Below are 14,369 nucleotides of genomic sequence, written 5' to 3'. Positions count from 1 at the left end.
GTTTGTTGTGACGTCGCTCTTGTGCGTCGCTTATACTCTCACCAGGATGTCTATAGGATGTAGGATGTAGTCGATGAGTTGATCGCCGTAATCATTACAATCACCATTATCATTTTCATTTATGTTCGTCAATGTCAGCAGTGGTTCCCTTCCCTCCAGCAGACTTTTTTTTTAGCTCGAGACACACAAAAGCGGTATGCCCAATAACCACATGGTCCACAGTAAATCCACTCTCCAGACCCACTTGTTAATGTTGTAGTCAATGTAGTACAAGCACACAGATAAGACTCTAGTCTAGTGGCCTGATGCATAAGATACACAGATATCCATGTGGGACACCGGCTGACAGTTAAAACGGGTGCTACTGTAGGCTCGGGGATCGTTTGCTTTGACCTGAAGGCTGTTGCGCTTGGATGACGCAGTGTTGTGATGCGTCAGAGTTGGTACTTGGTTGTGTTCAGTTTGTGAAGATAAATAATAAACGGAGCGACCGGTAGCGTTCCAGTGATATAACTCCTTGTCATCTGTCCTTATAAAGAGAGTCTAAAGCCTGCATATTCTTCTAGCTGCGGCCGGCACTACACTACCTAGTACCTATGACAACGTATAGGTTAGGTTCCCAAGTTGCATCATTCCCAAACTTCCCAAGCAGTCGGTGACGGGCACGTACAGGTCTATAAGTAATGACACAAAGAAATGAGGAGGCAAAATTGGAACTGGAACACTATAAAGGTTAAGCTGATGAATGCATGCTCTCTCCTGATTAGCTGACATTTTGTCACCTACCTGAAAATGTATTATTATTAGTTATTAGACTCCTTATATATAAATTATTACTAAAATATATCACTTACCTGTCCTAACACTTGCTTTGGTTTAGTTTTGCCCGTAATTTGTCTGTTTATTATCTGGGCTAGAGAATCAGCAGATAAAGAAACGTCTTTAAAGAAAAGTCTGTGTGGCGTGTGTGTACTGTATGAATGGAAAATACCATATACAGTTTTGGAGTGGAGAGGCTCGAAACCAGATTTTTAGACACATTCTGTGCAAAAATATATATTTAAATAGTCTAAAACAACAACAGTCAACAGTGGCAAGACTACACAAATGTGTGGGGAATTCAGGTTGCCAATTTGGCATAGTGAGTGAACGACTAAGGGCTCTTTCGGAAATAACGCACTGAGCGCACTGTGCAATGCAAACTAATGGGCGAGTGCGCTCCGGTGCGGTATCTCCGAACGTGCCCTAAATGTAGGAGCCAAAAGAGGGAGGAAATAATTTGAAACTCTGAAGTCAAACTACTCTAGATCAGCAATACGCATTACCTGTCACTGTCATTACATGAGACAGTGTTAACATAAGTAGCCATTTTAATCAGCATTCATTAATATGGCAGATTGGCATGTTCTTTTTGGATAAAAACCCAATTTCAGCCAAGCACCACTGCCCTCTGGTGGCAAGCAAGGGACCCTGGACCTGGCAGTCACATTTAACTTCATACATACATTTCTTCATTTAAAAAAATAATGTGTTATACTGGTGCCCTGGCGGGCGGGGTCTCAACGTCATGACGTCTTAAAGTCCCAGCCAAAATTGTCTGTGAGTTTATATAAATGCTTCTGTGTTTACGCCAGGGGGCGCAAACTCCCATTAGTGAGCAGCCTTGCTAAGCTGATTACTAGAACGACCACTTACCTACAAGCCTACTGTTTTGAATACCTAACTTCAGTCACTGCCCCAATATGAAGAACTGTAAAATATTTAGTTTTGCAATGCAGTAAATGTTTTCATTTCCAAATGGTTTAAACCAAGCTTTAGACCCTACATTGGATTTAATCTAATCATATGTAGGCAGATAAGTAAGCCTTGGGAGTGAGGTTACATAATGTAGGTATAGGGAGAGATCTCGATCAGACCATTTGGCAACTCAAGACTATAATTTAATAGTATTATTTGTGGAAACTTTAGCTTGTTCCAAATTAATTTTTCACCAGCTGGGATTCAAACGCATTATTATTCAGCTCTACAGACCTTCCAAGATCTGCTGAACTATACCTGGGGTTGATGGAGAGAAAACAAAGCATTATGTCTATGGAGGAACAGCTCAGATGTCCTGTCTGTCTGGACGTTTTCACTGAACCACTGATGTTACAGTGTGGTCATTCCTATTGCAGGTCGGTCGGTCCAATTACCAGTTTCCATTGCATTGCTGGTTTGGAGGGTGGAGCCAGAGGCAATCAGAGGAAGGGGAGACACCTGGCCAATGTCCCCTCAAACACTATAAAAGAGGGTATAGGTACCCTCAACAAAAAAAACATGCAGTAATCCTGGTCTCTAAAAAGAATACTGCCTCACCTTGGCCAGGGGCGCCTGATGGAGGCGAAACTGGTTGGAATAACGGAAACTGCCCCCCTGGCAGGTGAAAAGAAGCGGCTTGGACTCGTATGCATAGAAGGAAAGGAACTAAGGAAGCATGAGCTCAGTCCGTTGCTCACCCCAGGTTGGCCCAGGATTACATTAGATAATTGTCACTGGGTAAAAGTACAAACTTTAAATGAATTGCTTAATTCTATTTTCCCCCCACCATTTTGTTAATAAAACACTTTGTTTTTGCTTGACCTCCGGTGTGGTTTCTACTTTTCTGTTGTGTCCTTGGAGCCAGGCCATAACAGTGTGTGTGTGTGTGTGTGTGAGTGCAATGAGGAAGAGTTATTTCCATTTTTATTTTATTGTTCAGTCCAGTATGATGCTGTTGTTAGTGACAACTAAAATACAATTCAAGTTGAGTTTGACCATGGTCGCCATGGGTTACTGATGTTTACAATGGGATGTTTGGGAGTGGGATTCAAGCATTCACCATTTCCCATGAAATGAAAATAAAAAAAGAATCATAGCACCACAATAACACCTAGCTAAATAAATACTCTGCTTCTGACATTTACAGTACAAATATGAAGCAAATCATGTCGTACAACAGTGAAAACGTATTTACATAACACTTATAGAAATAAGCTCAGATAAAAAGTAGTAGAAAGTCAATAAAAAAACAAGTCACTATTAGAGTCTACAGCAGTATCAGTATAGTAGACTAAACACGTTAGTATAAGGTTAAAGACAAGTTTACAAGTAGAAGATATGACATATTTTAGAGAATAAACAAACAGTTCAAAATAAAACAGAGCATGTATATAGTCTACTGTCAGAATGGATGATGTGTCTAATGTCGTTCTACTGTTTGAAATGTTCTTGTGTATATATAGTCGGAAGTTATGTCTAAATATATAACCTGCTGTATATGGTGTGTCTAATGTATTATGCTACTGTCTGAATGGATATTGTGCATCAGTAGTTCTGTGCTAATGGTTTAATGTATTTCTGTGACTTGGTTGAAACTCATACTTGGAAATGGTTAGCTATGTGAGTTATAATAAGCTTGATTTGAGGTGTATTATGTAAAAAATAAAAATAATACAATTAAATATGGTTTAGTTTCTTTAGACAGAAACCAAATAAAATCTGCTTTGATATCTTTAGCTTCTTCTATAATTATTCTACGTGTATTTCTTATTAAACATGTAAGCACTGTCAACATACAAACAAATGGATATCTTGGTCCCAACACAAAAGAGCTAGAAACAGTTCCAGTGTTTGCTAATTTAGTTTGGCACATCTGACAACGTCTACAAAGGTATAGGACTAGAAATGTCCTATTTGCTGGCGATATAAAACATTTCTTAATTTTTAATGTCTATTAAATAGCCATGGTATAAGCAGAATGATGTATGTTATTACAAATAGTGAACCAAACAGAGGTTTAGAACAACGTGTAGCAGAGTTTGCAAATCATCGCTGTATTCCATTCCACACATTCACAATGACAAAGTTATCAGGTCAACAATGCAGACACACAGTCACAGATATCATATCACAATAATACAGTCACAGATATCATATCACAATAATACAGTCACAGATATCATATCACAATAATATTTAGCTAGAGCTGGCAGCACCGCATCACAGTGTGATGTAATGAATTAGAGCTGATAGAATTATATCACAATGTGATGCAGTAGTGGAAAGTAACTAAGTACCTTTACTTAAGTACAACTTTGAGCTTTTTGTACTTGACTTGAGTATTTCCAATTTCCAATACTTTTACTTCTACTCCACTACATTTCAGACCCAATTTTTTTACTTTTACTCCACTACAATTACTTGAAAACTTTAGTTACTAGTTTAAATTTTGATTAGAAAACATACATTAACCACTTCAACCCTATACATTTCGGCCATTTGACAAGCCGATCTACAATGCGTCGCAACGCAACGCATTGTAGATCATTGTAGATTCAATAGATTTTGTAGTACACATTTTGAACTTAAGTACATTTTCATGCCGATACTTTTGTACAAGTACATTTTCAATTCCGTACTTTTACTTGTAACGAAGTAGGTCTAAATTGCAGTACTTTTAACAATTGAGTCCTTTTCCCACCACTGATGTGACGTAATGATCTAGAGCTAGTTCAACATGCTGATGCAATCCAATCCAACCTCATTTATAGAGCACATTTTAAAACAACAGAGTTGACCAAAGTGCTGCACAGTAGGCATAATAACAATAAAAGCTGAATTATCTCTAGAGCTCGGTGGAACCCACTCGGAAACACTGTTACAGCTTTAGAAGTATATTCATGATGAGCAATGTTGGGGGGGGTTACTGTAGTGTAATGTATATACATTTTAGCACTAAGTAAGTAATAATATAACTCATTACTAAAAAAATTGCTTTCCGTGTTACCGACTAAAGTGGAGCTATTGATGTTTTATGAATCCATCCATGTTTCACATGACCGTGACCGTGGCTTCCGCCACCCGACAAAATCACCCCAACTTTGTAAATATAGCTATACGTACGTGTTTATAGAGGGTATGCGCGTGACATCATCATCATCATCATACCCGAAAGTTATGCGCGGGAACGCCTACTGAGTGGCAAAAAACTACTTTCTGCCCTTGACAGCCCATACATCCTATACCAGAAATGTCCGATCTGATATGATTAAATAAAGTTAAACGACATTAAACTCACTTTACCACTCACTTTGCCACTCGATTTCCGATTCAATTCATGCATGCGCATACCCTCTATTGGTGAAGCACTGAGAAGGCTGAAGCCTAATTATCCAAGAACACTTTAATTTGCATTCTTGAAAATCACATTATGATCATGGAGGCCTCATTCCGTGGAACTTTCTTTAAAAAGTATGGAAAAAAGTTTGTTATTTTTGTCTCCTCATATCAATATAGGCTACATTAAAAAAAGAGGCATATTAAAGGTCTATTATATTTAAGCCTACAAGTACAAGCATTTATTTATTTTTCAGTAATTGATCCTTTGTCTGCCTGTCCATCTCTGCTGTTTCCAACGCATTTCATTTGATTAGAAAATATCTTGGCTACACAATTTTGGTAAAGGTAATTAAAATGTAATAAGTATCTAAACGTCTTCACAAACAGTGGTATTGTAAAGCAACACTTTTAAATGAAGTTCATTTATATTATATTTCATTTTCACCATGACTATTCGTGAGAAATTGTTTCTTTCTTTCAGCTGGTCTTCCTTTTCCATTCCAACCATTTTTCTGTTTTATTTTCCTCCAATGGCGTCATGAATTGAATAAATCTAAGCTCTGTCTTGACTCTTGCCATGTTTCCTGTCTTTTCAATGAAGAAAAGTAGTAGTCTCTTCATTATTATTATTGTCATATGATGCCTGTCAAATCGCATGTGATGTAATATGGTCATCTACAATACATGCGGCATGTATACAATGCTATCATTCTACCATAAATGTTTCAAAATTAACTGCAGTATCTACTTCTGTACAACAATATTCTAGTGGAACAGAATATTTCAACGTTCAAATATATATTTGTATCCGTTTGATGATCCCAGGCAGACTGTAATTTGAAAGAAAAAACTGGTTTTGTTTGTCTCTGTAGGAGAGGCAGACAGACAAGACAGACAGACAGACAGACAGACAGACAGAGAGAGCGAGAGACAGACAGACAGACAGACAGACAGACAGACAGACAGACAGACAGACAGACAGACGTCATTGTGTCTTGTGACTGAAACAGCAACATGACGTATGTTCCAGAAATCGAATGAATGAACGGGTTAAGTTAATTATATTATATTAGAGGTGAGAGAGTATGACAGAACTAGGGCGACATTAATGTCGGATATGTTCACAGCAGACGCTTATTGGTCCTGACTTTTTAAAAACACAAAACTTGACCAACGGGCTTTTGTACACCGAGGAGGACTTCCTGGTTGGGGGTCGTCCGTCACCTTAACGTGAAGAGCAGGAGAAGTAGAAGAAGGAGGAGAGAAGAAGAAGAGCAGCAGTAGGAGCACGTTTGAAGGAATGGAGTCCCTTCCTTCCTTCCTCACTCCCGCATGCAGACGTTGCACCGCCCCACGTTCTGCCGCTGCTCCTTGTCGCCCTTCAGCGTGGCCGGAGACGAAGACGAAGCGCTGAGCCAGTAACTGTAGACGTTGCTGAAGTAGTGGCAGGTCCCTCGAGGCCCCTGGCACTCCACGAATGGCTGAACTCGAAAGTCCTGAAGGCAACTCCCCGACGACGTCAGAGACTGGCCTCCCCCCTCGTCCCCTGAACCGGTGTGCTGAAACAAAAGAATCATACCCGTTTGAAGTGAGTGGTGCAACTCCGTGTTGGGGGGGTCCACCAGGGGGGGTCCCCCGGGAGTTCCAGACACACAGGGACGCGGCCAGGGTGCCTGCCCGAATTCCGGTGAGCCTCCCCCCCGTTTCATGACCAAATGAGGCCCCCATATATACCTATGACATAATGATTCTGTTGATACAGGCGTATCGACACATAGTTTTGACTGTCAATATCGCTCGCAGCCATTACTCTCGACAATTACTCAGCAACAACACCTCTCCTCATCCTGTCGTCCCTTCACAATAAGTGTCTCCCATTAAAAAAAATATATGTTTTTCATATAATTCAAAATGGCGGGTGATCTAGAGGTCAGAGGTCAAAAGTAAGAGCACGATACTTGTTCGGCATGAGGAGACACATGTGTGTATCGAAGTTCATTGCCGACGGTCAAACGGTTCATGAGCTATGCGTGGTCAAAGTTTGCATTTTCAATTGAGTGCTATAGCGCCACCCTTTGGCCAATGGTTGTGGGCTTTGCATCCTCACCGTTTGGCATTGCCCTCTATCATATCTCCGAATTTCGTGAAAACCGATGCACGGTTCAGCCAGAACTGCTATTTTTGGCGGAAGGAGAAGAAAACTAGAAAAAGTGCCCTTCTGGGCACAGGTCTCCACCAGGATGAGCAGATGTGAAAAATTCCAGGCAAAGGTTTTTCCTTGGCCTCTAGGGAGTTGGCATACAAAGTTATCCACAGATCCGTGCAGTTAGAGGTAAAAACACTTTTCGGCCAGTTATAGCGCCACCTTGAGGCTGAGTTGAAATTGTTCATGTGGCATTTCGTCCTCGGCCTAGTGGGAATGTGCGTGCACAATTTCACGGAAATCACGCGATGTGTTCATGATTTGCAGCATTTTGTTTGAAACTGAGCACTCCTGTGAACTTTGGAAGCCAATCTTAACCAATCAGGATGGAGTCTGAGAAATCTGAAAGACCGGTTTCGTTGAATGGCTCTAGAGAGACTGTGTACCAATTTGCGCGATGTTTGGACAAAATCTGTAGGTGTACTGTGCAAAAACTTGTTTTGCACAAAGCGGCCTCCTGGTGGCGCTATAACAGGCCGTTCTGGAAAGTTTGGGGCAGAGGTTCATCGTTGGCATCCAGGGAGTGTGTGTGCAAAATGTGGCATCGACCGGATTAACGGTGGCCGAGATTAGCTGCTCACGGACACACACACGGACACACACACGGAAGGACGGACACACGGACGGACGGAGTGCAAAACATACTCTTCCCCCATGCCTTCGGCCTGGTGGAGACAAAAAACTGCAAAAACAATAAAGGACTGCTTGGTCCTTTAACAAGAAAAAAAGTGTTGTAACCTGCCGTTTTCTTCTTCTTTCTAATTATTTGTTCGGGCCGAATTTTTTTGTTTGTTGTCATGATTTTTCACAACTCGAGTTGGGTTTGTACGACGCTTAAAAGGTCTTTAAATAAATACTTTTTGAAATGACTATGAGGAAAATGAACGGGGAATCATTTCCTGGGCCCTGGTAGGGGGCGGGACTGCGACGCTCTATAGTGGACACGAGTCAAGTATAAGTCATTTTACAATGGGTTGCATGCTGGTGTAAAAACAGCCATTACGACGGCATCAATGCCCACCAAAATGCATTTTTGCCGACTAAATCAACTGTAGATTTAGTCGACTAAAATCTTAGGATATTTAGTCGACTGAAACTAGACTAACACTAAAACATTCCGGGTGACTAAAATGTGACTAAAACTAAATGAAAACTCGTCAAGAGACTAGGACTAAAACTAAAATAGAAATTTGCTGCCAAAAACCACACTGTACTAGTGGTAGTAGTAATGGTAATTGTTACTTACCATCAGAAAGGAGTATCCAATCCACATACTTCTCCAGGCGGGGGGGCAAGAGGGCGTGGCGGACTCTTGGCTGTGGAGAGCAATGGCGGGGGCGGGGCTGTCGCACACCACACAGCGGCTGATGTGCTTCCTGATGACAGCGCCGCTCAGCGGCATGCTGGGTATCGGCGCCGTCGTGGACAGCCAATAGGACTTGTCGTTCCGGCTGGCGTAGCGGCACGCCGCCATGTTGCAGTAGGAGAAGGGCATGGTGGAGAAGAGGCGAATGCACGAGCCCGCTTGACCTGGAAAAACCACACGCAGTGATGTTACAATTATTACAGCGCATATTATTGTGTGTATTACAGGAGAACACAACAGATGCACCTGGTGTGTGTGCTGTGCGTGCGTGCACCATTTATGTGTTTGTGTGTGTGTGTGCGTCAGTGTTGATTTCGTCGACTACAACTATGACGAAAAATGTTCGCCGACTACCTTTTTCCACTGACGAAAACTGAATGGAAACTAAACTAAGGTATGATGACTAAAACTAAGACTAAATATACTGACAACAAATTACAGACTATGACTAAAACTAAGATAGAAAACCAAAAACAACACTGGTGAGTGTGTGTGTGCACCTAAGTCTTGTGTGTATGCTTTCTCCTGTCCTTCCAGGTAGAGCAGACTGAACCCTTCCCACAGCGGCCTCATGTCTCCTGGACACGTGGGGACACTCTCTGATTGGCTGTGCATCACCAACAGGAAGCCAGCGCTGCTGGCTACGGTTGGCCCGGGACTGCCGGCATCGCCCGTCAGACCAGGGTCACCTGGAAAGAAGGAACCCCCAAAAAAGTGTCATGAGACGTCTGTCGTATACTTTTATTATGTAGTGATAGTCCTAGTGTTTCCTGTTTTCCCTATAGTTACCGTTTCCTGTGTTGTCTCACCTGCCTGTGATTTACTAGTTTTTCTCCACCTGTATCCTCTTAAGTCTCCCAGCCTATCCCAGTGTTGATTGTTAGTCCTGTTCACCTGTGTATAGAGCGTCGCAGTCCCGCCCCCTCGAGAGACCCGGAAAATAAATCCCCCGTTCCTCATTAGGCGGGTAAATATATGAAAAAAAGCACCTTACCCTAAAAAGATTGTAACAAAAGGTTTCTCAACTGATTTATGTAGTATTAGGTGTCCTTAATAACATACTAAAAGTTTACCAAAGTTTGACCACCCGAAAGGTGTCATCTTCAAGATGGCGTCCAAGATGGCCTAAAAACCATTAAAATAGCCTAACTCCTTCATTATTCATCCTAGACAAGTACCTTTTGTGTCTAACCCTATGTTTTGGGGGTATATGAGTCCATTGAACTTGTCCAAATTGCAGAGATACAATTAGATAATTGTGAAATCCAATATTGTGCTTGTGACTGTTAAAACCCTCTGAAATAGTCACCAGTTTCAAGTTAACTAAACTAAATATTTAATAAATATCTAAATATTTATATATATTTTTGGAATAAGGTTTCAAGATATCCTCAAAACACAACAAAACTAATAGTCACAATTTGCAGTAATTCAGAAGGTTGTGGCAGAGAATATTGTCAGTTGATATAGACAATAGCCTACTGATTGCAATATTGAAATATTATATATTTGGATCTGTGGATAAAATGAGGCTCAAACTAAATAATTCATCTTTGACTATACACCCACCCAAAACTAATTTATTGCATTATTTACTCTTAGTGTAGAGTAGTCAGAACCTAAGTCTCTACCGGGTGCAGAGGGGAGTATGATAGGTGGGGTTGGGTGAGGAGGTAAAGGGGGGTCCGGACTAGGGTTGGGATTTGTTAGGACTTTAACGGTTCCGGTTCCTAACGGTTCCTAATATAATCTTTTCCCCTTTTTTCTGATATATATTCTGCTTATATTATAACTAACCTAACCAAGTACTTAATAAACACAAATTAAATTATTGTATTTGCACTTTACAATTATGAGTTGGCACTATTATTTAAACTTCACCACCACCAGCTAGCCACCACAACAATATCATTGTTTTAATTTGTACTGTATATTAAATATACAGTACACATTGCAATAATGATATTGTTGTGGTGACAAATGTTGTGTCTTTAATGTTTAATGATTAATTTAATATTATTTTTTATTGTACTGTAGGCTATGATCCTGTGCTTTTTTTCTGCAAACTGTTTATAAAGTAATCAATGTATGGAGGTATATATGCACCTAAAGGCTGGGCTCTCAACAGTTGCGCGATTAATTTAGAGCCAAATAAAAAGCAATTGAGTTGCTTCTAAGTTGTAAAAATAAGTGCAGACAAATTGATTTTTATTTAATTCATGGCTCTATAGTTAACGTGATTCAGACGTCGAGTCATAATAAAAAGCTCTGTAGAAGAAGTTAGTAGTTTTTATTTTCTAACGTTATTCGTGTAGGCGTATTGATTGATTTTGAGATGTTTCCTCAATGTGGACGTGCAACTGGTGCAAGTTGCAACAAACTTTGCAGGAAACTATGGCATTGCATTTATTGCACTTTGCATGCTCAGCCTCAAGAGTCATTTCCCTCTCTGTTATGTTAACCACACTCGCAAAGTGCAATAAATGTGATGCCATCGTTTCCTGCAAAGGTTGTTGCAACTTGCACCAGTTGCATGTCCACATGTACAGTATGTATGCTGGTCCCAAATGGACCTCCTGCTGGCTCCTAGGCCTGAGCTATAGGCGCTTAGAGTGGGCATAGGTATACAGAAGGGTCAGACCCACATAGTGGTGGTTATAAGACCTCCACCCTAAACAAACATTAAAGTCCATAGTCTTGGCTGCCATATGACTTAAAAAGCCATGCATTGGAAGGCAGCAATGCTTGTTTGTTGGATAGCAGCAGGGACACAGCGTGGAGGGAGGTTAGATTGGGATTCTATGGGGAGACCAAGACTGGAGCCCAGGGCTCAAGGTTATTGCCAGCAGTACCAAACACAAAGTAAATGTGAAATTAATTTTACACACACAACTACTACAGTCTCGGGAATAAGAAGATGTCTGTGACAAGCATAACTGAACCCTATCCATGCCACACTCCACCACCTGCCTATATACCAAGATACATGTGTGATAGCTCTGGACTGACTTGCACACCCTCTAGTCTCTAGGCCCATGAGGGGCCATTTCTCTCCAATGTATCCCCACTGAGGAGTCCATATTCCCCATAGACCAGACAAGTGGCCAATTGGTCCTACTGAGTGTGTTTGGTGCAAAGACACTCTTGTGAATTGTGAGCTTTTATAGATCGCCTATTTTCACAATGTTTGTCCCGGCCCACAGTTTGGGAACCACTACCCTAGGGGACATATTTTTATTATTATTATTGCCAGACACCTTTACAAACAAAATAGTGCAGACATTTCTCTGTACATTTCTTCCATGATTTGTATAATATTCCCAGTCTAATGAGTCTATCACTTGGCAGCCATGCTTTTACAAATGTCACATCATATGACAGTACCGCCCAGTAATAATGAATGTATTCCTTATTGTTATGGTATCAAAATAAATCTCCTGAAAGCTTCAACAGAATGTGAATTTTGTATAGGTGATGAATTCACCAATCCTGGGCAGTACGGCATTATAGAAAAGGGTAATGTCCTATTACACTGTTATAACCTTATAACCAATTGCTTTAATATATCATTGTACTTGTAATTGCTTGACTATAATTTATATATGCTAATTGGATTCCTAGATAACCAAAACATAGGGTTAGACACCAAAGTTACTTTTCTAGGATGAATAATGGAGAAGTAATGGTATTTTAAGAACTGGCGGCGGCCATCTTGAAAAAAACACATTTCAGGTGGTCAAACTTTGGTAAACTTTTAGTATGTTATTTAGGACACCTAATACTACAAAAATCAGTTGAGAAACCTTTTGTTACAATTTTTTTAGGGTCAACCCATATTTTTACCCGCCTACATAGACTTTTCAGAAAGTATTTATTTAAAGAAGTTTACGCCGCGGACAAACGCCAACTCTTGTCGTGAAAAATCATGACAACAAACACAATTTTTCGGGCTGAACAAATACTTAGAAAGAAGAAGAAAACGGCAGGTTACAACACTTTCTTTTTGTTTTTCTTCTTTGTAATTATTTGTTTGGTCCAAAATATTGTGTTTGTTGTCATGATTTGTCACGACAAGAGTTGGCTTTGTACGACGCTTATAAGGTCTTTAAATGAATACGTTTTGAAATGTCTATGGGGAAAATGCATTGGAAACTATTTCCTGGGCCTGGCGTCGTCATGAAAGGGGGCGGGACTGCTCTATTGTGATTCCCTGTGTCTACTTAAACCCTCATTTCCTTGTGTTCCTTGCTTGAATATAGATGTTGTTCATGGTGTTATGTTCCAGTCCTCTTCCTGTGTGTTTCCTGATAATAAATCAGTGTTAATTTGTCTTGCTCTGCTCCTGTTGTCTGTTCAGCATTTTGGGTCCTATACTTGACTTAAGTCGCACCGTGACGGGTGCAGTACTTTAGACAGTTTTTGGTTTAGTCTAGTCATTGGTTAGACCAGTCATTAGTCCTACAACTACAACATATCTCAAACCCTCACCCTAAACCTAACCTCCCACAGGCAGCACACCTAAACCTAACCTTAACCCATGTCTAACCAATGACTAGTCTAAACTAAGTATGCATCCCACCGTGACAAAAAGAGCAACACAAAACACGTTCACTCGCATTGAAATTAATGTACTAAGCCTTTGATCTTGGACAGTCCCTGATATTAGACAATCTCTGGCGCAAATGGCTAATGTGGCTTGGTGCATGGGCCATGGGAGCAAAGGGGTCTCTGAATTAGTCACATGTTATTTGTGCATAGCATGGATTAAACCAGTGGTGGGAAAAAAGTACTCAATTGTTTTACTTACATAAAATAATAGTACAATAGTACGGAAAAGTACGGAATTGAAAATGTACTTGAGTAAAAGTACAAAAGTATCTGCATCAAAATTACTTAAAGCACTAAAAGTAAATATACTCATTGTGCAGAATGTGCCAGATCACAAGTTCAAAATGTACAAAATCTATTGAAAATAGCAGATCTAAAAGCTCTTTTTTGGAGATTTTGGAGATTTGTTTTGGAGATTTTTAAAATCTCCAAAATAACTAGTAACTAAAGTTTTCAAATTATTGTAGTGAAGTAAAAGTACTAATTTTGTAAGTCAAAGTATTGAAAATTGGAAATTGTACTTAAGTACAGTACATAAGTAAAAGTACTTCCACCACTGTAAAAGAGCAACACAAAACACGTTTACTCGCATTTACTCGTACTAAGCCTTTGATCTTGGACGGTCATTTCATGGTCCCTGATATTAGACGATCTCTGGCGCAAGGTCTAAAGCGAATGGCTAAATGTGGCTTGGTGGGGGTCTCTGAATTAGTCACGTGATATTTGTGCATAAACCAACGAGTGTCCTCTCCCATTTGCACCAGAACCTCCTTGCGCAAACAATTGCACAACAATAATCATCATCATCATCATCATATCATCATCATCATACTATAATTCAGTCAATGTCTGAGTGTGTATCTGTCTGTGTGTCTGTCTGTGTGTCACTGTGACTGCCGTAGCTCCTCACTGCCGGCACCAATCACTCCCACTTTTCACACAGGCATTAACCATAATAATATGGAGGTCTTAACGAAGCCCTTTTTCCAATTTAACCAATTATAAATTAATAGTGAATTTATTAGTGAACTAGAACTGCACTCTGTCGAGTGCATA

General features: G+C 40.3%; 1 protein-coding gene across 2 annotated transcripts in view; it reads right to left on the bottom strand.

Annotated features, from left to right (window-relative positions):
- Positions 1 to 5,442: 5,442 nt before the first annotated feature.
- col4a4 (collagen, type IV, alpha 4) overlaps positions 5,443 to 14,369 on the bottom strand; it is a 106,444-nt gene continuing 97,517 nt past the window's right edge. For both annotated transcript variants that reach the window (XM_083773772.1, XM_083773773.1), the window contains 3 exons: positions 9,206 to 9,394; positions 8,586 to 8,869; positions 5,443 to 6,695 (listed from right to left, as the gene is read on the bottom strand). In XM_083773772.1, the coding sequence (XP_083629898.1) occupies positions 6,459 to 6,695; positions 8,586 to 8,869; positions 9,206 to 9,394 (710 nt within the window). In that variant the 3' untranslated portion in view covers positions 5,443 to 6,458. The remainder of the gene's footprint in view (positions 6,696 to 8,585; positions 8,870 to 9,205; positions 9,395 to 14,369) is intronic.

The sequence above is a fragment of the Protomyctophum parallelum genome (assembly GCF_964188405.1).
Source record: "Protomyctophum parallelum genome assembly, chromosome: 9".
Classification (NCBI taxonomy): domain Eukaryota; kingdom Metazoa; phylum Chordata; class Actinopteri; order Myctophiformes; family Myctophidae; genus Protomyctophum; species Protomyctophum parallelum.
This window is presented reverse-complemented; position numbering and strand designations above follow the sequence as displayed.